The sequence below is a fragment of the Propithecus coquereli genome, unplaced genomic scaffold (genome assembly GCF_000956105.1).
Source record: "Propithecus coquereli isolate 6110/MARCELLA unplaced genomic scaffold, Pcoq_1.0 Scaffold76, whole genome shotgun sequence".
Lineage (NCBI taxonomy): Eukaryota > Metazoa > Chordata > Mammalia > Primates > Indriidae > Propithecus > Propithecus coquereli.
In genome coordinates, this window is record NW_012153729.1 from 1,098,440 (window position 1) to 1,123,208 (window position 24,769).

At 49.8% G+C, this 24,769-nt stretch overlaps 1 protein-coding gene across 1 annotated transcript in view; it reads left to right on the plus strand.

Moving 5' to 3' along the window:
* ARSG (arylsulfatase G) overlaps nt 1–24,769 on the plus strand; it is a 103,385-nt gene that overhangs the window by 67,091 nt on the left and 11,525 nt on the right. The window contains exons 9-11 of the mRNA XM_012662271.1: nt 10,276–10,384; nt 18,567–18,687; nt 23,282–23,372. Of these exons, the coding sequence (XP_012517725.1) occupies nt 10,276–10,384; nt 18,567–18,687; nt 23,282–23,372 (321 nt within the window). The remainder of the gene's footprint in view (nt 1–10,275; nt 10,385–18,566; nt 18,688–23,281; nt 23,373–24,769) is intronic.

The following is a 24,769-nucleotide window of genomic DNA, read 5'->3' on the forward strand; positions in this document are numbered from 1 at the left end:
AGGAGCAGGGTGTCACATGGTGAGAGAAGCAGCAAGAGAGGGAGGAGTGGTGCCAGCCTCCTTTAAATAAGCAGCTCGCGTGTGAACTAATAACGCTCACTCTACCGCAGGGAGGGCACCAAGCCATGCACGAGGGATCCGCCCTCATGACCCAAACACCTCTCACCAGGCCCCACATTCAACACTGGGGATCAAATTTCTTCTTATTTATTTGTTTAAAAAATTTTCTATTTTCAATTATTATGGGTACATTGGGGTTCAGATTTCAACGTGAGATTTGGAGGGACCAAACATCCAAACCGTATCACACTCCCTTTCATGTTTGTACTTACCTAGCATCGGAAGCGTTTGTGCATCTCATGTCTGGTGGCGAGAAGGAACTGCCAGTCAGTCGTTTTTGTTTTTCAACTTTAACCTGGTGTCCCTTGGATCAGATATCTTGAGAACTTTGGGAGCAAGTGGCTGCCGGACTGTGGCCATGTCTCGTGCCTGCAAATTTGAGCCATGGGTCAGGAGAAGGAGTACCACTTCCCCCTAACCTGCTCGCTGCTTTGTCTCTTGGCGTACAGGGGTACTGGTGTTTTTCTTTTGCTCTCTATTGATCTCTTTGGTTCCCCCCCGTTCAAGAACACTGTGATATTGTTCTGATTCCTGGAGAGAGCTGGGTCAGAAGATGCTAGGCAGGACTGGAGGTAGACAGAGATGTGTCTGATGCCTGCAAGCAACAAGAGCCTAGAGAAATACAGCACAGGCTGTGAAGGGTTTGTTGTATTAATTAATTCCTCCTCCCTGTACGTGGGACACCCTTTGGCCAGTCTGTCATCTTCGATGTTCAGTCAGAAAGCCTGGAAGAGCCTAGAATCAGAACCCTCAAGGGTAGTGGTCCAGAAGGCATGGAGCCCACGGACGTGGGGGTGAAGACCTATAAAGAAGTGGCTTCTCCACTGGGGGCCGTCAGTTCCCTAGGAAGCTGACCCGCCGGTCTCCTACCTGAGGACCTGCCTTATCTGTCTCATGAGATAGTTTTGAAATAGTGAGTCAGTTTTAAGGGTGTGTATGGGGGCCCTGTTCTCTGAGAGAAGAACTTTGCCTGGTGAGAAATACATTTATTCTGGGCAACCTCCATCTCTTCTTTCCTTCCTTCCTTCTACAGGCATTTGTTGAGCACCTACTGTGCGCTAGGAATTGTGCTCGGTGCAGGGACACAAAAATCAACAAAGCCCCTGAACCCAAGGAATGACAGTCTAGAACAGTGTTTCTCAGATTTTAAGGTACAGACAATCCCCCGGGAATTCTGCCAAAATGCAGTTCCGACCCAAATGGTCTGGGTGATAATGGTGATTTTGTATTTCTAAGGTGCTAATTAGGTGATGCTGATGTGGCTGGTCCAGGGACCACCAACCTAGAACATCCACATCTAGACCATGTGAATCCAGAATCACCCGAGTCTAGAACTTTCAACTCTAGACCAGTGGTTATCAAAATGTGGTCCCTGGACCAGCACCACCTGAGAACTTGTCGACAATGCAAATTCTAGGGCCTCACCCCAGACCTACTGAATCAGAAATTTTGGGGATGGATTCCAGAAATCTGTGGGGGTTTTATTGTTTTTCAAGAGACAGGGTCTTGCTCTGTTGCCCAGGCTGGGTGCAGTGGTGCAATCATAGCTCACTGTAGCTTCAAACTCCTGGGCTTAAGTGATCTTCCTGCCTCAGCCTCCCAAGTGGCTGGGACTACAGGTATGTGCCACCATGCCTGGCTAATTTTTTTTATTTTTTGTAGAGATGGAGTTCGCTATGTTACCTGGGCCCAATCTGGGTTTTAACAAGTCCTTTCAGGGGATGTTGAAGCAGCTTTAAAATTTGAGAATCACCTGTCTAGAGTTACACTGTCTGATATGCTGGGCACTAGCCATGCATGGCTAATTAAATTAAAATTAAAATTCAATTGAAGTTCATTTCCTTGGTTCCACTAGCCACACTTCAAGGGCTCAGTAGCCGCATGTGGCTAGTGGCTACCGTATTGGACAGTGCAAATAGGCTCCCCCAGGTGGTTCAGGTTTTCAAGAATGAGCAGGAGACAGCCAGGGATTTGCAGGGAAGAGGTTCCAAGCAAGAGTGGCAGCCTGGCAGGGGTGGGAGGACCAGAGAGTAAGAGCTGCTCCCTGGAGCTGCCCTCATGTCTGTGTGTCCAGAACTTGTGGCAACCAAGTAGAATGGAGAGAGATGGGGCCAGCGCTCGAAGGTCTTTTCTTTCAGGCGATGGATTTTGGCCTTAATTGTAAAGAAATAAGTATTCATGGAAGGATTTTAAGAGTGAGAGTGACATTATGAGGTGAACTTTACATCATATAAAATTAACCATTTTAAATTGTACAGTTCAGTAGCATTTAGCACATTCCCAGTGTTGTGTGACAACCACTTCTGTGTAGTTTTAAAACATTTTCATCACCCTCCCCCCAAAAACCCATACCCTTTAATTAATCAATTAATTGGCTAGAAATGGGGTCTTGCTATGTTGCCCAGGCTGGTCTTGAACTCCTGGCCTCAAGCATCCTTCTGCCTCGGCCTCCCAAAGTGCTAGGATTGCAGGTGTGAACCACCGTGCCCGGCCTGCACGCAGCTTTTTTGAAAATATATTTTATTTTATTTTGTTTAACCCCATACCCTTTAAACAGTCGCTCCCCATTTCCCACCCCCACCTCCCTCCCCAGCACATTCATCAATTTTCAACGATCCTGTAACATCAGTGGGGCTGAGAACAGAGGGAGGAGTAAGTACGAGACTCATTTCCACTGAGCCAAAAATTACAAATGAGAAAAGCCAGTGATACAAAATTTCCAGGAATATCCCCACATTCATAGAATGCCAGAGTTGGAAGAGACCTCAGCGGTCTTTATTCCAACCACCTTGTTGGCCAAATAAGGAGACTGAGGCGAGGAGGGTGGGGGGCCCAGCGGGGCCAGCCAGCGGTCGAGGGGCCGCATCCTCTGGCCACCGCTGGCTCATTCCTCAGCCCACGTGAATGTGGTTACTCACACCTTGTTCTACCCGACTGGCTGCTCAGCCGTCTGGAAAATCCTGTCTTGCTTCTTTGAACCTCGTAATTGTCAAGGAAAATGTCTTTAGCCCCGGTGCCGGTGCCGGTGACAGTCTGAATCTGTCTGAGTCTGTGGGAGGCAGAATGGAGGGAAGGAAAGAGCTCATGGCTTGGGACGCCCCGCTGGGCTGGAATCTTGACTCAGACACGCAGTCGGCTCCCGGGCTCAGTGTCCTCTTCTGTCTTGTGGGGTCGTGGACCCATCTCCAAGCTGGGATATTGCCCGGAAGTCACCCAGCCTTGTGCTTGGCTTCTGCTGTTAGAATAACCCCAGTAGACTCAGTTTCTTCCTTCCTGGCCGAAGCAACCTGGCCGGACCCCACCGAGAGAGGAATTGGAAGGGGATCAGAGAATGCCCTGGAAAAGATTCTCCTATTAAATACCGGGCAACTTAAATAACATGTGGGTAACTTCGAAAGTGTTCTGGGCCTCTGTCTGGGGAAGCTTTGCTGTGAAGCTGGGTTTCGGTCACCTCAAGATAACCCTGTTTTTGGGCAAGGCCTTCCCACTAATGCTGTGGCTTCATGTGGTATCCTTGGGGCAAAGCCCGTGGGGCCAGGGCTGGGTGCCTTTCTCTTTTCTCAGGAGTCTGAAAGTGAACTTTGCCTGAAGGGCCATGGCCCAGCGGCAAACACTTCCACTTCCTCATTCTCCAAACCAGTTTCCTGTCGACCGTTCCACAGCCTCCTTCTTCCCCTCTGCCTGGAATGCTGCTGGGTCCTCTGGGAAGCCAGGCAGAGCCCTGCGTGTAGCTGGGCAGAAGCCAGGCCCAGTGGGTCAAGGGCACTGGGGTCCCTCTGGACCACCTGCTCTTCCTCACCCAGTTCCTTGTCAGTGGGATGTCTGCACGTCCCACTGTAAGGGGGCCAGGCTGGAGAGCAGATGAAAGAGAGAAGACAGGCAATGTTTTCGCAACCGAGTAGGACAAACAGTACCGGAGCCCTGCAAGTTTCTCCGCGAAGCCAGCCGGCTGCGTCAGGCCACGCGCTGTCTCCCCCTGTTCTCAGGGCCTCAAGGCCCCCCTCCCTGTCTTCCCTTTCCTTTCCTGGCCAAGCCGCTCAGCTCAGCTGATGGGATGAGGCAGCGTCTCCTGGAGTCATCTTTTCACCCCGTGCGTGCGTGCGGAGTGAGGATGCTCCACTTGGCTTGGCTTGCACCCTGCAGGGATGAGGAGAGACGGAACTGGAGCTGGGGGGGGCGGGGGCAGGGCCTAGGAAAGGGCAGGAGCTGCACACCCTGCTGCCTGGGACTGGCTCCCAGCCGCCCCTCCCGCTCCACTCCAGACCCATTTCCTCCCCGGGACAGAACCGACACCTTGTTTTTCCCCTAACTGACTGCTCCTCTGTCTGGAAAATCTTTCCTTGTTTTATTTGAAGAGCAGAACTGTTCCTTCCTCCCCCTTGGTGATGAGGAAACATTCTGTTGAATTTGGCATCCGTGGCTTCTAGGAGACCTTGGTTGTTTGTAATTCGATGCTATCAGGTTGTTGCATAACCTTTCCCACTGGGAAGCGGCCTCGGCATCCTGGGCCTCCTGTCCAGGTGGGGGCAGGGGGTGGGGCCGGGAAAGGTCAGAGGTGCTGCGGGGTGACAGAGCAATGGACAAGGGACGTTGGCTGTTGGCCCTGGCTGGGGCAGGGCCTGCTGGTGAGGACCTAGCAGAAGTCGGACTGTGTCTCGTTCTGGGCCTTTGGCCACCAGGCTTGGTGGAATGTCCCCATCCCCACACTCAAGGCCACCCCAGGCCAGCCAGTGTCTGGGTCCGAACAGAGGCCTGGCCACCCTGTGTTTCTAGAAAACGAGTCTGCTACAGGCATCCTTGGCAATGACACATTTTTATATCTAAAAATGAAGCCTGCTTCTTTGCAAGGTTCTAGAATGCTGCTCCTCAGAGCGGGCATTCTGCCCCGTCGCTAATGCTAGTGCCGAAGTGGGCCAGGCAGGTGATATAAAGGAACAAATGTTGATTTTCAACAGTTGTGGGCAGTGTTAGAGATGCAGTAAACTGGAGAGGGTGCTGCCTAACGACTTTCAAAATTAGTTAAAAGAAAAATACTACACATACCAAAACAGCAGTCAGGCTGCGACCTCTGCTGTTTTCTACCTATAGGTAGTGTGCAGCACTTCATGCAAAAGCGCCTTGTGTAGAACCTTCCATACATTGTCTCATGTAACTGTGCCCACGACTCTGTAAGTACAGTTGACCCTTGAACAACACAGATATGAACTTCGTGGGTCCATTTCTATGAGATTTTCTTCCACTTCTGCTACCCCTGAGACAGCAAGACCAGCCCCTCCTCTTCCTCCTCCTCCTCAGCCTACTCAATATGAAGATGACGAGGATGAAGGCCTTACAATCATCCGCTTCCACCTAATGAATAGTAAATATATTTTCTCTTCCTTAGGATTTTCTTAATAACATTTTCTTCTCTCTAGCTTACTTTATTGTAAGAATATAGTATATAATATATGTAACATACAAAATATGTCTTAATCAACTGTTTGTGTTATTGGTAAGGCTTCCAGCCAACATTAGGCTATTAGGTTATTAATAGTTAAATTTCTGAGGAGTCAAAAGTTATACTTGAATTTTTTTTTTTAGAGATGGGGTCTTGCTCTGTTGCCCAGGCTAGAGTGCAGTGGTGTGATCATAGCTCACTGCATCCTTGAACTCCTGGGCTCAAGCGATCCTTCCACCTCAGCCTCCCAAGTAGCTGGGATTTCAGGTTTAAGCCACTATGCCAAGCTAATTCTTATAAAACATTTTTTGGAAACAGCGTCTCACTATGTCACTCAGGCTGGTCGTGAACTCTTGGGCTCAAGCTATCCTCCCACCTCATCCTCCTGAGTAGCTGGGATTATAGGCACAAACCACTGTGCCCGGCTATACTCCAACTTTTTTACATTTTTTTTTTTTTTTTTTTTTGAGATTTTGAGACAGAGTCTCACTCTGTTGCCCAGGCTAGAGTGCCATGGCGTCAGGCTAGCTCACAGCAACCTCAAACTCCTGGGCTCAAGCGATCCTTCTCCGTCAGCCTCCCAAGTAGCTGGGACTACAGGCATGTGCCACCATACGCGGCTAATTTATATATTTAGTTGTCTAGATCATTTCTCTCTATTTTTTAGTAGAGATGGGGTCTTGCTCTTGCTCAGGCTGGTCTCGAACTCCTGCCCTTGAGCGATCCACCTGCCTCGGCCTCCCAGAGTGCTAGGATTACAGGCGTGAGCCACCGCTCCCGGCCTTTTTTAAAATTTTAAAAAATTTTTTGTAAAGACAAGGTCTCGATGTGTTGCCCAGGCTGGTCTCGAACTTCCGGCCTCAAGAGATCACCCCGTGATCTGATTATCTGATTATGCTGTGATTACAGACATGAACCACCATTCCCGGTTATACTCAAATTTTTGACTGCATGGGGGTGGTCAGTGCCCTTACCCCATGCCTTGTTCAAGGGTCACCTATACAGTCATTTTTCCCCTTCTTGGCTGAGATGACTGAGGCCGAGGGAGGTTAAGAATTCTGCCCAAGGCTGCACAGCTGGGCGGGGTGGCACTGGAGTTAGAGCTCAGATCTGCCTCCCTTGAAGGTGTCCTTCCAGTTACCCTGCTCATACTTCTCAAACTCTGGTTCTCGGACCACTGGTATCAAAATCGCCTAGAATCACAGCCCCACCCCAGACTTAACTAAATTAGAATTTCTGGGGACAGAACCCAGGAATCCAAATTTTAAATAAGTTCTCTCCTGGGGATTCTACTGGATGGAGAATCTGTGAACCTTTTTGTTTGCTACACTGCCTTTCTGACTCAGTGAAACAGGGCAGCTGGGTCCTTTCCAAGAAAGACCACTATTCCTAGGCGTAGGCAGCGGTGACATTTCCTCGGTCTGCCCCGTCTCGATGCATCATGGAATGCCACTTCACTTCCGTAGCCAGGGAAGAACAAATAAGCAAATTTATGAATCATGGTTCTGTTTATATTTTGGTTGCTGAGGCTAAATATTTATTGCTTTAAGTAAGAGGTTCTGCTTTAATTAGAGTCATAACTAACCGCAAGTGCATTGAAATGCATTCTCATGGCCATAAGACATGCATTTCTCAACAGAAAGCTGAAGGCAACTAACACTTTTAATGTGCCAGTGCCTGATCAAAGCAGTACGGCTTATCTAAACTAACAAATAGCTTTCGAAACGGACTTCTAGTCACCACTAGAAGCTTAATTTATGGATTTATCTATTGTTCCTACTGTAACGTATAACGTCACATTTATGTACTATGGCATAAAGGTATGAAGGTGTGGGCGATATAAAGCCCGTAACTACAAAGAACATGAGCTACATTTAGTTTTGAAATGCACTGTGGTCTCTTCCCAATCCTGCCCCTGCCACTCCTTCCCCGGAAAGGGTGCTCTCCCCATTAAATCACCGGGAGAGCCATGGAAGATATCGATACCCAAGCTCCACCCCAGGCTAATTAAATCACAATCTCTGCAAGAGAGGCTGCGGCCTGGGCATTTTAAAAAAGCTCCCCTGGAGATTCTAATAAGCATTCCAGGATGGGAACCTCTGCCCTAGAAGGGTTAGTGGGGGAGGGTGCCGGCTGTGTAGGTAGACCAGGATTCAAATCCTGACTCTACCATTTGCTAGCTATGTGACCTTGGGCAAATGACTTAACCTCTCTCAGCTTTGGTCTCCTCCTCTGAAAAATAGGGATGATAGTGCCCAGCTTGAAAGGTTGTCATAAGGATTCAGTGAGATAATGCAGGGACACACTTAGCGTTATGCTTAGGAGCACTTAACTTAGCACTTAGTAAGGGCCCAATAAATAGAAGATATTATTGTTACAGAGAATGCTAGTCGGATGTTTTAAAATTTTGTCTGCTCCCAGCAGGGCCAGTGAGAAATTGGGATTAGGAGCAAGACAGGATCATGTTGTAATTTGTATACATATATTTTTTATAATTGCTTGCCCATATTCTAGACTCCTTTAAGATAAATTCCCTTGGAGTATGAAGTCTGTAGGCCTGTGATCATTTGCATGTTGTGTCTGAAGGCATCTGCAAAACCTGAACTCAGGGACCAGCCAGGACTAGCTGACCAGTCTGACAACACAGAGATTTCCCCCTAAGTGGCCACACCAAGGGGCTCCCCTCAGCCAGTCTTTTTCTCTCTTTCTCTTCATTCCTGGATCTCTGCAAGTAGATTGCCCATTTTCTTGACCACACATGTTTTATAATTGGCTGAATTCCTCCTAACCTCTCCAGCTTTCAACCCTTTCCTGAAATAAAACAAACTCATTGAAATATTTTTCTCTGAAAAACGTATTAGGAAAGTCAGTCACCTACGAAAGAGCAACATGAAAGGTTGTCGCAAGCAGGCAGAATCCCTGCTGGCGAAGACCAATTAACAAATTTATTAATCAGGGGCCAGTTTACCATTCTGGAAACATCCCGGAGGCAGAGACCACCCTGTGTGCCGACCCTGGTTCCTGTTGCTCCGCCAGTGCAGACACACAGCTCCTGCCTTCTGGGCGACCGTCAGAGACGATGGCTTGTTTCTTGGAACTAAAGCCTCGACCTTTCCTTAGCATCTGGCCTCTAAAGGTTAAGCAAATCCGTTTGAATGTCATACGCCACGGACATGCAAATGACCAGGCTCCATGTTTTCACCCACCCATAACCCACACTTGCACGCAAAAGCCCCCTCGTGGGGGTGGCAGTGCCCACAAAGCCCCAGCACATGCGGTCGTGGGTGCTTCCTCCCTGCTCTTTGGCCTTAAGCTGAAGCATAAGTCATACATTCCATAGCCACGTGGAAATGCGTTTCACGCTTGCCGCAGTGCTGGATTCTCTGAATAATTGGAGTGGGCTCTGTATATATTTATGGGAGATGCGGCTCTGGATGGGAAGAATGTATTTGAGAAGCGCTGGGCTAGATCAAAGGGCGTCTTAGCTTGCAGAGACTCCAATTGGTTTTTCTAGCCCCACACCCTGGAACATAAACAGTCCATAGGACGTGAGTTGTTTTGTGTTTTGTCTTTTGCTTCAACACTTGGGGGACTCCAAAGCTGGTTATGAGAAAGTCCCAAGAATGTGGAGCATTTCCGGTGTGGTGTGCTGGGCAGGGACATCAAAGGTTCCGTTTGCAGCCCTCTGAGTACAGAGTGACAGAAGCCTTCATCTTGTCCCCCACCCTCTGCACCCCTCCCCGCTTTGTTGTTTTTATTGTTCACAACAGCCAAACATAGGGAGGTTGCATGACCACAGTATGTGTGAGCCGCGTACAGCGTTTGCCTTGGAAGGGCTTTTTACACGCTAACTTTGTGGAATCCTTGGCCTCTGGCTCAACCAGGATGAGGGTGGGGTGTGCGTGGGAGTGGTGGGGATGGTCATGGTTAACTCAACGCAACATGCATTCAGGATGTTTCCATAAAACATGACCTCATCTCTTCCAGCCTGCTGGCCATCATTATACTGGTGGTCACTTTTGACTTCGCGGTTACAAAAATAATTCCTTTAATTACCAAAGTGGAAATTCATAGATTGCACGTAGATGGTTCTTACCTCCCCCCAGACAGGCAGGAGGTTGGAGCTGTTTCTGACACTGTCTCCACAACATCAGAACAACTCGTTAATTCAAGGAAAAACGAAGCAAAGCAAAGCAAAATAAAACAATAAAATCCATGCCATGTTGGGCGCTGGGCAGATCAAATAGCTGGGGAGGTTTCTTCCTTTCTCTCTTTTCAAGTAATTGTATTTTTTTATCCTGAACAGACAGTCACATTTTGATCAGCAGGAAGTCTAATTCATTTAGTCAAAGATTGGTTAAGCACCTTGCGTGCACAAAACCGATACAGTCTCACAGTGCGAAGACACAAGATAAGCAAGTCAATAAACAAACAAGATCATTTACAGTGGTGAAGGTCTCATGAAGGAAATAAAATGGCATGATTCAATACAGTGATGAGGCAACTATTGACACATTAAGTCCAGTAAAATAAAAGCATGTATTGAAAGATAGAAGCTAGTTGGGGGGAAATAGCTGGTTATCAAAAAAAGGCATTCCTGTGTTGGGATTATTGGAAACTCTTGGAGAGGGACTGTTTTCCCAGAGACTAGCTCTTAGCTGAACAGAAGCCTTGAGTTATCACTATGGATGAACGAACTGCCTCCCCTCCTCCCACAGGGGGAAGTTCCGCCAAGCAGACCACCTGGGAAGGCGGGCACCGGGTCCCGGCACTGGCTTACTGGCCTGGCAGAGTCCCAGTCAACGTCACCAGCACTGCCTTGTTAAGGTACGAGATCCAGACTACCTCGAGGTTTTGGGGTCTACAGCAAGAAGTCAAGGAAACTTGTTCACCACCCATCTTCGCCAGGTGATCCCTGATGCTTCCCAAAGTCTGATTGTAGCAGTGTGGATTTGCCTGTAGGCAATTCCATATCTAGTTAGAGTAAGAGTGCCAGGGATTCAAACCATCCTCTGGGGGTAATGCCTGAGTGAAGAGGGGCTGGGGTTGGTTTCACATCCATCAGCTTTGAGTCCTGGCTGTATCTGCCGAAGAGAAAGCAGAGGCAAAAGAAGGCGACGGCAGCGTCTCCCCTCTTGGCCTGAGGAAGAGATCACTCGAGCCCTAATTATTCCATCCCTGGGGTTAAGGCAGGTGTCCTAGGGGTGGCTGTGAGAAGCCAGCATGTTGCTGGCAACCAGATCACCCTAAGAAAGGAGTCCGTATGTCCACTTGCCCTGGAGAAGAGGGAGAAGGGAGGTGGCCCTACCAGGCCAGCGGGGAAAGAATGAATCCCTAGGTGAGGACATTCTTGCTACCTCTGGCAAAGAGCTTCTATAAGGAGCGGAGTGTCTGGGTTCTTCCTTTATTAGAAGGACCACTGTAAATATGATATCTCATCATTACTCTTACCTCTGTATTAAGGCAGATCCAGGAGGCCATCTCCTTGGCAGAGAACTTGGCTGTTGTGTGTCAATCTGAAAGCAATGCCTTTGCAGCTATGGAGCCATGACTTACAATGGGGACTTTTTTTTAGAGATGGCATCTCACTATGTTGCCCAGGCTGATCTCAAACTCTTGGCCTCAAGCGATTCTCCCACTTCAGCCTCCTGAGCCTGTGATGGGGACTTCTTATGAATTCGAACAGAGACTTCCTCTCTGGGGTTCTGCCCTGTGTTCACTAACAAGGGGGACCCTCCACAGAAGCCAGTGCTTGTTCATGTGCTCAGAGGTTTGGTCTGGTTAAAGATCGATTTCTTAGTTCAAAAGGTTCTTTACCTTTAGCATAATGGGTTCTGGCAGAAAGAACACAGCCGAGTAGAGGGAAGCGAGCTTCATCGGTCCCCTCCAGCACCCCTAGACCCAACGGGAGGAAGGGGAGAGACTCAAGCGTAGGGGAAAGAAGGGTAAACAGCTCTGACGGCCAAAGTGGGGGGTGGGTGGGCATCCTCCCTGGCAGCGTGGGGCCCCCGGGAACTCTGGGTCAGCCCTGAACAGTCAGGAGGGGGTGCACTGTCAGCGGGTACCAGCAGGTGTGACAACAACAGCACAGCCTGGAATCTCTGATGTCAGGCTGCCTGGGAAAAGGGCCAGGCAGTCTGCTTTTTATAGGGCTGACTTGGTGTAGTCGAAGTGCTTATCGAGAGGGGCCAGGCGTTCACGGGCTGGGCCGCACATGCACAAATAACTCAGCAGTCTCTCAAGTTACAGCACGGAAAACCAAGCAGTCGCTTCTCATCGGAAAACGACGGTGTTTGCACCTACAGTCAACGACTGCGTCATGATAAAATTGCATCATCTTGTGGATCATCTAAGGCCGTAGAGGGGACAGCTGACGGAGGGGATAGTTTAGTGACCAAAGGAAGGGAGTTCTTGGTACAAGGTAGCATTTGCCTGAGGGTCTCTGGAATTGTATCAGAACAATATCAATACACCAGATCGGTGCCTCTTAGGACATCTTTGGTGTTAAATCAGTCCGATTGCAGCCGGACAGCTTTATCTCACAGATTCACCCCCTCGCTGTTTCTGCACGTGAATTCATGTAAAGCAGACTTGAGTGCAGCTTCCTTACTGCCCAGACAGGCCACTGCGTGTGTGTTACCCTCCCCACGACTGCCCCAGGGTCAGCTCTATGGAAAATAATGTTATGATCAATATTCGAGAAACCGATGCTCATGTTCTTGGCAGCCCAGCCCAGCACCACTGCCCAGACTTCTTATCACCTATTCCAGAGCTTTATTCCTCAGTACAATATAGATCTCTTTCCAGATCAGAGCTAACTCTCTCAGGCCACTGAGTGCTAAGGCCAGAATCCCTTAAACCTATATTCCAGTGGCCCTGAGGAATTACGGGCATCAGATAGTCATCAACTGGATATAAATACTCACATAAATATTGAAAAGTAATAAAGGGTGTGCATGGGAGGGCGTGGGGCGTCCACACTAATCCCATCGGTCATGTTTTAGACATAGCCAATGTCCGTATTCAGGTGTGCATGGAGGTGATGTAATAAGATTATAGAAAGGTCTTGTACATGGCCTGTCCACACAGCCTGATGACACCATTACAGAGCAAGGAAAATTCATTTACCCAACAAATACTTATTGTTGTGTCCAGCTATGGGTCAAGCGTTGCTCCAGGGACTAGGGAAGGATTGCTAATGAGCAAGTCAGACAGAAGCGCCCAGTGCTCAGGAGCCGACTTGCCTTGGGGAGGGCAGGGCTTTGGCAGCACGTGTGAAAAAGCCTTGGGAGTTTCAGCCTAAAACTCTTAACACAGGGTTTCTCAACCTTGGCATTGTCGACCTCTGGGGCTGGGTCATTCTTTGTTGTGGGGAACTGTCCTGTGCCTTGTAGGATGTTTAGTATGAATAGCAGGCCTGGCCTCTACCTAATAGATGCCAGTAGCACCCCTCTCCCCAGTTGCGACAACGAAAATGTCTCCATGCAGCTCCAAATGTCCCCTGGGAGGTCTAACCCATGCTGGCTGAGAACTGCAGCGTTAATGTAATTTCTCTTAGCCAAATACAACAAGGGGAAGGGCCTGCTCTGTGTCTGAACTAGGGGGCCCCCATCTCTGCTCAGAAGGAGGACCAATCTTTTGGAGATGATCAGAATGGCAAGCAGGAGGTGATCAGAATGGTAAAAAGGACCTGACACAATGCCATTTGGAAAACAGCTAAAGCTACTGTTTAGCCAGGAGAACAGATAATCCCCTGGACTACCTCGTGGCTTTCCCCAGATATCTGCAAGACAGTCAGGTATGTGGGGGGTGGGGATTCGGCTGGTTCTGGCCTGCCTGGAGGTGCAGAGCCGGGCCTTGGAAGTAGAAGCTACGAGGAGGAGACCGTGTTCACCTCAGTGTCCCGTGGTTTAGGTGTCACCCCCGGGCAGGGGCCTAATCACATGTCCCCTTTCCAGGTCACTCCTCCTCCCTGGGGGGTGGGGAAGTGGTCTGAGTCCCAATCCCACTCTTGGCTGCTCTCCCTACCCTGGGTGGGGCGGGCATGGTTTTCTGGGGGGTATCCCCTGATGCTCTGAGACCCCCATTCTCCCTGAAATCAGTGCCGTTGGGGCCATGCTGGCCTCTAAGAGAGACCTGCGGGTGGAGGGGGGCTGCCAGGGAAGCTGCCCACCAGATGTGGGCAAAGGCTGGCCCCTCAAATCCCTGCAGCACGGCTGAGACCAGGAAGGAGTGGGCACCTAGCTTTGCTCGGGGATAATGACAAGGAATAACAATGCAGGAAAAAAACTTAAAACTAAATGCAGAAAGAAACGTACAGCTTAATGCTAAAAAACGAACTGCTCCCATGTCCTAGGGACAATTCCTGCTCTTCCACCTGAGGAAGTTCTGCTCTCCACGCCCTCACTCAGGAGAGGGGGACACAAAAAGATTCTCCCTCTGCCCAGGTCCAAGCGCCCTGACTCCATCCCTGAGCAATTCCTCCCTCTCTCACTTCCCATCCTCAGACCAGATCTGCCTTTTCCCCAGATAGAATGTCCTCAGCTTCTAGGAGATGCCCTTCTTCTCCATCCGCTGTCTTTACCCAGGGTGCATGCCCCCCGGGATCGCCCAGCGTGGGACCTCAACTCCTCATGCTCCCGAAGCCCGAGTTGCTCCCCTGTGGCCCCTCCACTTCCTCCCTGGGCTTCCTCCCCGGGCTTCCTCCCCCGGCCTGCACACCTTGGGCCCAGCTGGCAAGGCCCTTCTGCATCCTCGTCCTGCTGCCCAATCTCCGTTCCCAGGTTCCTTTTGCAGCGCCTTGGATGAGAACACAAATGCGCACGCTTCCTATGGCTGAAGCCACATGAACAAAAAAGAAAATATTTTCATATGGGCAATGCAGCTTGTAAAGACGTCACCCTGCCCACTCTGAGGACAGGCTTTTGTGTCACTGTGCAGAGCAATCTCAGCCCTCTCCTTGCAGGCGAGGTGGCTCCTGGCTGCCCCTCTCCTAACCAAAAAACTGATCAAAATGGGGTTTCTTCCATTCAGAAGCCGGGGCCCTCCTCTCCATCCGGCCCAGAGGGCACAGTGCCAAGGCCCGCGAGACTTAGGAAAATTTTAATTCTTTTAAAATCCGAAGAGAAGAAGGACTTTTAGGTGGGATAAAATGGCTTAATGTATACTATTTATATACTCATATTTATCTTGCTGCAGTCGTAAAATATAATTTTTTTTTTTTTTTTTTGAGACAGAGTCTCACTCTTTTCCCCAGGCTAGAGTGCCGTGGCATCAGCCTAGCTCACAGCAACCTCAAACTCCTGGGCTCAAGCAATCCTCCTGCCTCAGCCTCCCGAGTCACTGGGACTACAGGCATGCGCCACCATGCCCGGCTAATTTTTTCTATATATTTTTAGTTGTCCGATTAATTTCTTTCTATTTTTAGTAGAGACGGGGTCTCGTTCTTGCTCAGGCTGGTCTCGAACTCCTGAGCTCAAACAATCTGCCCGCCTCGGCCTCCCAGAGTGCTAGGATTACAGGCGTGAGCCACCGCGCCCGGCCCCTGTAAAATATAGTTTTTAATATACTTTGTTTTGCGGAGGAAGAGACGCACGAAGGCAAAAGTGCCCAGTTCCCGTGAAAGTCGGAATGCGGCTCTGTCAACAGCCAAGCAACGAGATGAACGGGGGAAGCTTGAAAGTGCAGGCTTTTGTTTTTGTTTTGTCTCTTTCTGCAAGGTTTTCAAAGACTCCCAGGACCGATGCCTTAGGTGGGTTTGAGGTTTGCAGTAGCTGGGGTACCCTTGGTTGCCTTCCAGGACAGACGTTTCCCCCAAGTTCACACGTAGGCTGCAGGCACAGCTCTGGGATGGCCCTGAGCCGTGGGGGCCAGGGGACATGTCCCGCTTCCCGGGCAAACCTCAGTGGTTTGGCTTCCCTTTGGACTCAAGGGAGGACTTTTTGACACCCGAGCTTGCCAGTGCTGGACCACGCTGCCTTGACAGCCCGAGTCACGACGTGTTGAAGCGTTTCTCACGGGCAAGAGGTTTCACGTGTGCTCCGGTGCGCCAGCTGCCTCTGAGGTTGCCGCCAAACCCTTGAGACACCAGGATTCCGTGGACGTTCGACTCGGTGCTGCGTAATTAGAATGCTAAACCTCATGATGGGGGAGAAAAATGAGATGGAAAAAGAAAGCCTTGCAATGCTTTCCAAAGTCTAACGCAGATCCTGTTTCTCTGCCTCACGGATTTGACCCATCTGTGACGCTGATCTCTCTGAGGGGCGCGATTTAGAGAAAACTCAAACAAACAGCCCCAAACCACCGCGGCCTTTTCAGACTGCTTTGTGGTCGTCTTTGCTTTCCGGTTTGCGGCAGGAACCTTGGACTCTGGACAGGTTTCTGGACCGTTCTGTGCTCTGCGAGTGCTGACTGTGCATTCCTTGACTCTGCGTCAGAGTGGGGTGCCAGGTCCCGGAGCGCGTATCTTGAGAGATACGCCACCAGCTACGTGGACTGAGGAAGCCGAAGGCGAACAGAAACAGCCTGTGCTACAGTCAAGGGAGAGATTGCGACCGGGGTCCAAGGCGGAGCCACAGGGCAAGCACCTTCTGCAGCCCCCCCTGGAGGGTGGAGAGCACCCCCGGACCTCAGGGTGGGGAAGTGGGGAGGCCTGGCTCTGGAGGGTTCTCTGTGCCTGGGTGAGCCTGAGGTCTGCTGCCCAGCCCAGCCTCGGGGTGACCAGGGCCCCTTTCTGGGGCAAGTCTAGCTTCCCCTGCCCAGCCCTCCTGGCTCCAGCAAGTTCCAGGGATTCTCAGTTGGCCTGGCCCTCAGATAAGCAGCTCTGTTGACAGGGCAGTGTCTTAGTCTGTTTATGTTGCTATGAAAGAATACCTGAGGCTGGGTAATTTAATAAGAAAAGACGTTTATTTGGCTCACGGTTCTGCAGGCTATACAGGAAGCATGGAACCAGCACGTGCTTCTGGCCAGGGACTGGGGTTGCTTCCACTCACGGCAGAAAGCAAACAGGAGCATGGAGAGAGAGAGAGAGAGGGAGGGAGAGAGGAGGGAGGTGCCAGACTGTCTTAGCAATCAGCTCTCCTGGGAGCTGATACAATGAGAACACACTCATTCCCCTGGGGAGGCCACCATGCCATTCAAGAGGGATCCACCCTCCTGACCCAGACACCTCCCTCCAGGCCCCACCTCCAACACTGGGGATCAAATTTCAATGTGAGATTTGGAGGGTCAAATATCTAAACTACAGGGTGTCCCAAAAGTCTCCACACAAAGAAAAAATTTTGTAAAATTTTGTAATGAATATTTTGTAAATAAAAGTACATTTAACTACAATTGCCCATTTTCCCTGTCGGTGGCAACTTTTGGGACAAACTGTACATTAGGCAGCCTCTCTGTTCCTGCTGAAGAGTTGTTTCCAGGTATGCACAGCAGGCTGGAGGGGGATTTGCTGTAAGGTAAATTATGATTGGAGCACATCACTTTTAAAAAAATCGCATTAACAAAACCCACCAAAATGTTAACAACGGCTGCCTTTAGGTGATGGGCTATGTGTGCGTTGTTCTGTCTTATATTTCTGGATGTTCTCATTTTTTCTGTCACAAACACTATTTTGTAATGGGCAAAAGAGCTAAAATAAAGGGAGTGATATATTTCACATATCATGGTGTTCTAAACAAAGACTAAATTCTTATGATACAGAGATCCAAGGAATGAACAACGAAGTGGACATTCCCTTGCAGACACCTGTCACACAGCGTTCCCTCTTAGTGAGTGGGTGTGGCCCAGTTGGTGACAGGTAGAACCCCTTAGTTCTTAGATAGGTTCACCCAGGTGCCCCTGTGAATAAGTACAACACAAACACTCAGCGAGCGCTTTCCGAGTGCCGGGCCTCCTCTCTGTGCCTTACCTGTGTGTTTCAGCCACACAACTACCCTGTGAGGCAGGCACCCATACAGTACTCCCCCTTATCCACGGTTTTGCTTTCCATAGTTTCAGTTACCTCTGGTCAACTGAGGTCTCAACGTATAAAATGGAAAATTCCGGAAATGAACAATTCATAAGTTTTACATTGCCAGTGTTCTGAGCAGCGTGATGGAATCTCACCCCGTCCTGTTCCGTCTGGTCCGTCACGAATCCTACCTTTGTCCAGCAGATCCATGCTGTACGTGCTACCCGCTGGCTAGTCATTTAGGAGCCTTCTTGGTTATCAGAGTGACTGCAGGGTGTTTGGCGCTTGTGTTCAAGTAACCCTTATTTTACTTAGCGATGGCCCCAGCATGCAAAAGCAGTGACACTAGCAATTCAGATATGTCCCGGAGAAGCCATGAAGTGCTTCCTTTAAGTGAAAAGGTGAAAGTTCTCTACTTAAAAAGGAAAGACAAAAATTTTATGCTGAGGTTGCTAAGACCTATGGTAAGAACAAATCTTCTATCCGTGTAATTGTGAACAAGGAAAATAAACTTTGTGCTGCTTTTGCTGTCACACCTCAAACTGCAAAGTTTGTGATAAGTACTTAGTTTGATGTACTTAGTTACGGCCACAGTGTGTGATGAGTACTTAGTTAGATGGAAAAGGTGTTAAATTTGTGGGCGGAAGTCAGAAACGTGTTCTGATTGACGGAAGTGTGTTCAGTACGGTCCATGGTTTGGGCATCCACTGGGTGTCTTGGAACATATCTCCCTTGGATAAAGGGGGACTGCTGTATTAACATACCCATTTTAGAGACTAAGATAACTGAGGCATTGAGAAGTTAGATCAGAGGCAGAGCTGGGACTTGAGCTTAGGCACCCTCTGGCCGCAGAGCCTGGGTGCTGAGCCACCGTACCATTCTCCCTCTCATAGGAGCAGAAATTGAGGTGGAACCTGAAGGAAAGGCAGGCAGGTAGAGAGGGTGGGCCATACGGGAGGCTGTCAGCGCTTGCTCTGGGCTGGTTCAGGTGGGTTTTGACACAGCAGGGCCAGGGAGAGAGTCGGAAGAGCTGGGGCCAACTCAGTCTTGCTCTTTCTGCAGCGTGCTGGACATTTTCCCCACCGTGGTGGCCCTGGCCCAAGCCAGCTTGCCCCGAGGCCGGCACTTTGATGGTGTGGACATCTCCGAGGTGCTCTTTGGCTGGTCACAGGCTGGGCACAGGGTAAGTGGAGGAGGAACATGCCCACACCTGGGCTCTTCGGGAGGCTGCGCTGCTGCCTCTCACCTTTGTGCAAATCGAACCATCCTCAGAAGATGTATGCAAGTGCAGTTCAGACCCAGTGTGAGAAACCCCAAGACATGAATCCTTTGAGATGAACCTCTCTTTCCACCCCTCTCCCCCTGTAATCTATCCAGGTTGTCAATCCAGATTTATATTTGACAGTTTGGCTCAGGACGGGTGTACACAGCTGCTTATTCCCTATAATGGACCATTTTTCCCGTGTGTATTTAATTTAACAACGTGGGCACCCAGCACGTTTGTGTTGGATGAGACGGCTGACGAGTGTCTGCGACTCGTTCATTACGAGGCTGCCCCTCTAGAATGGAAGCTTCCCGCGGGCAAGGATCTCAGCCACTGAATTCTCAGTGCACCTGGCAGTGCCCGTGCCAGCCAGCATTCAGTCCGGGCCTTTGGGATGAACAAGCGAGCGAACGGCTGAAAGACCTCTGGGGCAGCAGGCCAGCGAGGTCTTCACGCCCCCGACAGTCCCCCAGCTCCAGAGGGCTCAGCGTGTGCTCTGCAGCCCCTTCTTGACACAGCAGCCCCCCGGCACTGGCTTTGGGCTTCCGCTTCTCAGCGTCGCCCCTTTGGTGTCCCCTCTTTGCACTCAGTGGCAGTGACAGCCAGGAAATGTCAAGCCTGACGGCCTTTCCCTGTCATTTCCTTGTGTTTTCCTTTCACCAAAAGGAAGAGGAAGCAGGAGGAGGCCAGGAGGCCGGAGGAGCACGGAGTCCCCTCCGTAAGGCCCTGGGAGCACACAGCTCCTCGGTTAGGGACCACACTTCAAAGGGTCTATTTATGTCTTTGCCAAGGGTCACATGGAAGTGACTCAAATGTGCGCAGTGTACTGTGGCTGGTGATTACTGAAGCGGCCCTTCCCGCCCAGCCTCCCCGGGCAAACCAGAACACGGGTCCTCAAGGGGCCATCGGTGCTTCTGTGAGCATTAATGCGGCGCTTACGGGTTGTCGATGAGGCTGAAAGGTTCACAGAGAAAGTCCTGCTTCTCCCCAGAATATCTGCCCCCTAGAGCTGCAGACCCTCCAGGCCCACCCCTTCTCCCCAGCGGCGAAGCAGGAAGATGGTTTCCGCCTTTAGGCTGGAAGTTAGCAGCATGTGACCCTGGGGGTTCGTCGAAGACGTCAGTGGAGAGGTGCTGCCGAGTGTTTATTACCATGCTACTAATAGAATGATTGGGGTCACTAGGAAGTGCTTCAAGGACTGTGGTCTCCTTGACGTTGTCGGGCCTGCCTGTGAAGCCAGCTCCTCTTGCGCTAATTCCGTTCTCAGGCGCGCTCTCGCTCTCTTCCTCCAGTCGCAGCTGTGCACGCACTCACGGGGCCCCTTCCGAGCTAGTGTCCAGCAGGGGGAGGCCCAGGAGCCAGGTTGGAGAACCAGACACAAGTCGCAACGTCAGTTGTGGGGACAAGTGATGTGCGGTAACCCAGCTGCAGTTGGGGCCGATTTGCTCCCTAACCACACCCCATGCCCCGGAAAGAGACAACCACACTTGCTGCGCGCAGGAAGCTGCTGACGGTATCTGTGAGGGCACCTTGGGTCACACCCGGCCTCCCAGAGCACGAGATTCCTGCAGCGTCGGTGAAGACACCGGAGAGTTTGAGGACAACATGGGTAGTTAGTAGCCCTGAATTTGGGTTTGGTCTTCTTTGGTCAGTCCTTTCTATGGAAGCAAAGTAATAGGACTAAAGAGACAAGAGTGAATTGTCTCGAATTTGGAACAGCTGTTGGAAAGGCCAGCACGTGAGGATATGAGTGATTTTTTTATATATATGTATATATACACACACATGCATGTCTATACACAACATGCATGTATACATATGTACATACATGCATGTGTCTGAATGCACACTCATGAACGTACAAATATACATATGCACATTCACATGCACACATATGTATACATATATATGTCTACACATACATGTTATATCTGTATATATGTGCGTATGTCTAGACACATACAGGCATACACGCGTATACATACACATATGTTTATGCCCACACATACCTGTATACTTATATTTTTAAAAATAAACACAATTTGTGTTCACTCTCAGATATGTCCTGGACTTACAAGGATTCCAGTATGAGTTGGTTTAGAAAACCATTCTAGTTTCTAGGAGCTCAAAGTAACTCCCAGACAGTCAGCTCAAAACAATATGCAAATGCTTCTCAGCAATTGGGTTCTTCCCTAATGTGCAAATCCAGTAAGCAAGAGTTAAAGCGAGCTGAGAGGTGTAATGCAAGTACTGGGCTGCCGGTTCCACACTGGACCTCTAGGACATCACGTCTGAGTTCAAAACCAACAGCAGCCAATACCATGCTGCGTGTTCCTTCCCCGCTCGACCTCCTGCTTCTGATCTTAGTGAGGGCCACGTGGAGAGAGATGAGAGCCGGGAAGGGGAGGGCTGCACAGGCTTGAACCAAGTGTCCCACCTTGTGCTTTCCTGACTCCCAGACGGAAGCCAAAGATTGCAGCGTCACCACTGGTCAAGTCATATCTCTGTCCCAGGTTGTCATGACCAGGTCCAAAAGCTGTCAGCTAAGGAAAAGTTCCCCTAACAGCTGTGCACCTGTCCAGCCCAGCCCAGTCTGGGGCTGCTGTGGGTCCTCAAATGCCTGGCACACACCCGGAGGTCATACACTGAGGGAGCCAAAGCTGGGCTTTAGTGTTGGGGACACCGATCACTTCTCTTAGAGAGGCCCCTAGTGGTGAGAGACTGTCACCCAGAGCGGCTAGCAAATGACCGTCTCATCCAGACTGTGAGCTGTGCTCCCCTACCTGATGGGATGAAGGAGCCCATCTGAGGATGCTAATAAGCCCTGGCCTCCACGATCTAATGTAAGGGGACACTCGTGTGCTTAAAAAACAAAACAAAATAAAATAAAGCAAACAAACACGCATAAGAAAGGCAACCAAGAAGGGCACAAGAAGTTTGCAGAAGATAAAGTCATCTTTGAAATTTGGACCAGGCATTTGGCGAGCTGCAATTCTTGTGTAAATTTGCCAACCTACTTCCCCTGTTGATATAAATAAGAAAGCCATGATCAGTGTGCTCAAAGGGAAAAAATGCATATATGAGTTCTCCAAAATCCATCCACATTTCTGAGAATGAGCTGTCCGACAGTTTTGCTTCCTCTTGGATTTTGGCAGCGGCCTCTGGTCACGCCAAATAAATGTTCCGAATAGGGCAGCCCACCCTTATGGAATTTCTGCTGCTGAGAATCCAGTGAGCTAAACGATCCGAAGCTGCGAGCCTGGCCTCAGCCTGGCCCCCCATCTTCTGGATGTCTGAGTGATCAGTTGACAATAGGTTTTCCAAGTCTCCCACTTCCTGCCATCTCAAGAGGGAAACAAAACAGTCTCCCGCGGTGAGACGCCTGGCTTTTTGCTGGGATGAAAGAAGTGAGGGTTTTTGGTTACGACTTCTTTTCCTGTTTGGAAGGAGCCTGCTGTCATCACCAGGGCCCCGGGTATTTGCAGGGATTGTCACGAGAGTCCAGAAGCAGCAGGTGTGGGGGGAGCCCCACCTTGGCGGCATCCTCTCAGAACTGTGAAATTTGGGGGGACAGCTGTTTACTGCTCTAACAGATGTTTCTCATTTTTTTTAAAGCCCCATGGAAACTTTGAATCACATAAGCGCCTTTCCAGCCATATATACGCTCGTGATTCATACCAGAGCAGTCTCATGCTTTTAGCCCAAACCCACGGACCTACAAAGGACACTGGCCTTTTATTTTTTATCAAATCCTTCCCTTGGGGATCCTGAATTAGGTGTTTCCATTCTTTAGGGTAATTCTTTTTATCTATGACTCGATGAGGAAGGATTTCCTCAGTCCAAGTACAGAGGGATTGAGTCATAGGTGTGGGCGTCTGTGTTCTGAGGCCGGACTGTGCCCAGTGCTGGGGAAATCAAGGGTGGCTTCTTAGACCAGCCTTGCCCAAGGGAGGGCTGGAAAATCGACTTGATGTTGAAGAAGCTGTTTTTCAAAGAGATCTGAGGGTCACCTGCATCAGAGACCCTGGGAATGTTTGTAAAACATGCAAGTCCCAGCCCCATCCTGCCCCCGAGGGGTGGGGCTCAGGCAGGACAGCCTTGTGGGCCTGTGACCTGTACCCCCACTCAGGGCCCCACACTTGGAAGGACGCTGTGCTTGGTTTAAAGCTCTGCTGTGATCTTCATGAAAGGTTTAATTTGTGAACAAGGGATCCCCGATTCTCATTTGCACTGAACCCTGCAAATTACATAGCCGGTGTTGGGTCTAGAAATCTGACCTACCCAGTGAGATCTTTCGCCCACTGCTCCAGAGTTGGAACCCACTTCGATTCATTAGCTAGCAAAATGACGACTTCACAGAGCCTCTCGGGCATTGGCCAGTGTGGACTAGAGGCCTGCGTCTGTTAGCGTTTGGGGCAGGGATGGGAGCGTGGACCTTGATAAAGAAAGCAGTGCTTCCCAGGGAACATCTAGCATGGTTTCCTTATCAGTAAGCCCTTCCAACCTTCCTCAGGTGCTGTTCCACCCCAACAGCGGGGCAGCTGGAGAGTTCGGAGCCCTGCAGACTGTCCGCCTGGGGCGTTACAAGGCCTTCTACGTGACAGGTGAGTGAAGGCCCGCTTAGCCCCGCCTCCCGCATGCACACCTGGTTGGTGGCCCCTGGGACTCTCACTCAGGCCTTTGGGAGTGAGTGTGGGCTGCCCTCCTCTGGGGAGCTCTCAGCACCACTTGACGGTGCCACCCCCAAACCCAGGCCCCGCAGAAGGACCCAGCGGAAGCCCTCTGGACCCACCCCTGTGCAAATAAGGTCTTTCTACTGTTCCCGTAAATTTCTAGCAAGCTCAGAGAGCTCTCTGCACATTCATTCGGCTCCTTTTCACATAGATGTTTCATTGCATTGTTACGCTTTAAATGCCAGTTTGGCTGAACGTTAAATGGAAGCCTAGAGATATTTTAAAGTATAATTTACTTGACAATGGACTGTTTCAGAAAATAGACTTTAGAAGTCTATTTAGCAAACTGACAGATGTCTCTCTGCTTCTTGGTTCACTCTGACTGTCTTAAATGTATATTTTAGAAATGTTACACTGGAGGCCGGGCGCGGCGGCTCATGCCTGTAATCCTAGCACTCTGGGAGACCAAGGCAGGAAGATGGCTCGAGCTCAGGAGTCTGAGACCAGCCTGAGCAAGAGTGAGACCCCGTCTCTACTAAAAATAGAAAACTTAGCTGGGCGTCATGGTGCTCGCCTATAGTCCCAGCTATTCAGGAGGCTGAGGCAGGAGGATCCTTGAGCCCAGGAGTTGAGGTTGCTGTGAGCTAGGCTGATGCCACTATATTGTACCCAGGGTGACAGAGCAAGACTCTGTCTTCAAAAAAAAAAAAAAAATATCATACTGGATCAGGATGGTTCTCAAAATCTTCCAATGGCTTCTTGCTGCCCACTGAAATCAGACTCTCAGTCCTGGGTCCCTCTGTCTTTCCAGCCTTAATTCTTCAAGAGCAAGTCCTCTCTTCCTTGGCCTCTGTATTAACATCCTTCTCAGCTTTTAAGGCCCCAAATCAAATGCCACTTTGATTAATAAAACTCCCTCTTCCCAGCGGGGCAGGCTATGGAGAACTCTGATACCTATAATATCACATTCTGCCATATATGCTAGTCATGTATGTACATGTTTTATTTTCTCTACTAGTTTTAAGCTTTCTAAACTCAGAGCTCTTTAATCTTCATCGTCTTGAAGTACTTAGCACACTTAGAAGGGACCTAACATTTTTTTAATGAATGAAAAGCAAAAAATAGAAAAGCAAAATCTGTGACCTAATGCAGATTCCAATTTGATTCAGTTATTTAATGTTGGAGTTTTTCAAAGAACTATATAATAAAAAACAAAAATTATTTTCCCTGGCCAGGCGCGGTGGCTCAGGCCTATAATCCTAGCACTCTGAGAGGCCGAGGCGGGCAGATCATTTGAGCTCAGGAGTTCAAGACCAGCCTGAGCAAGA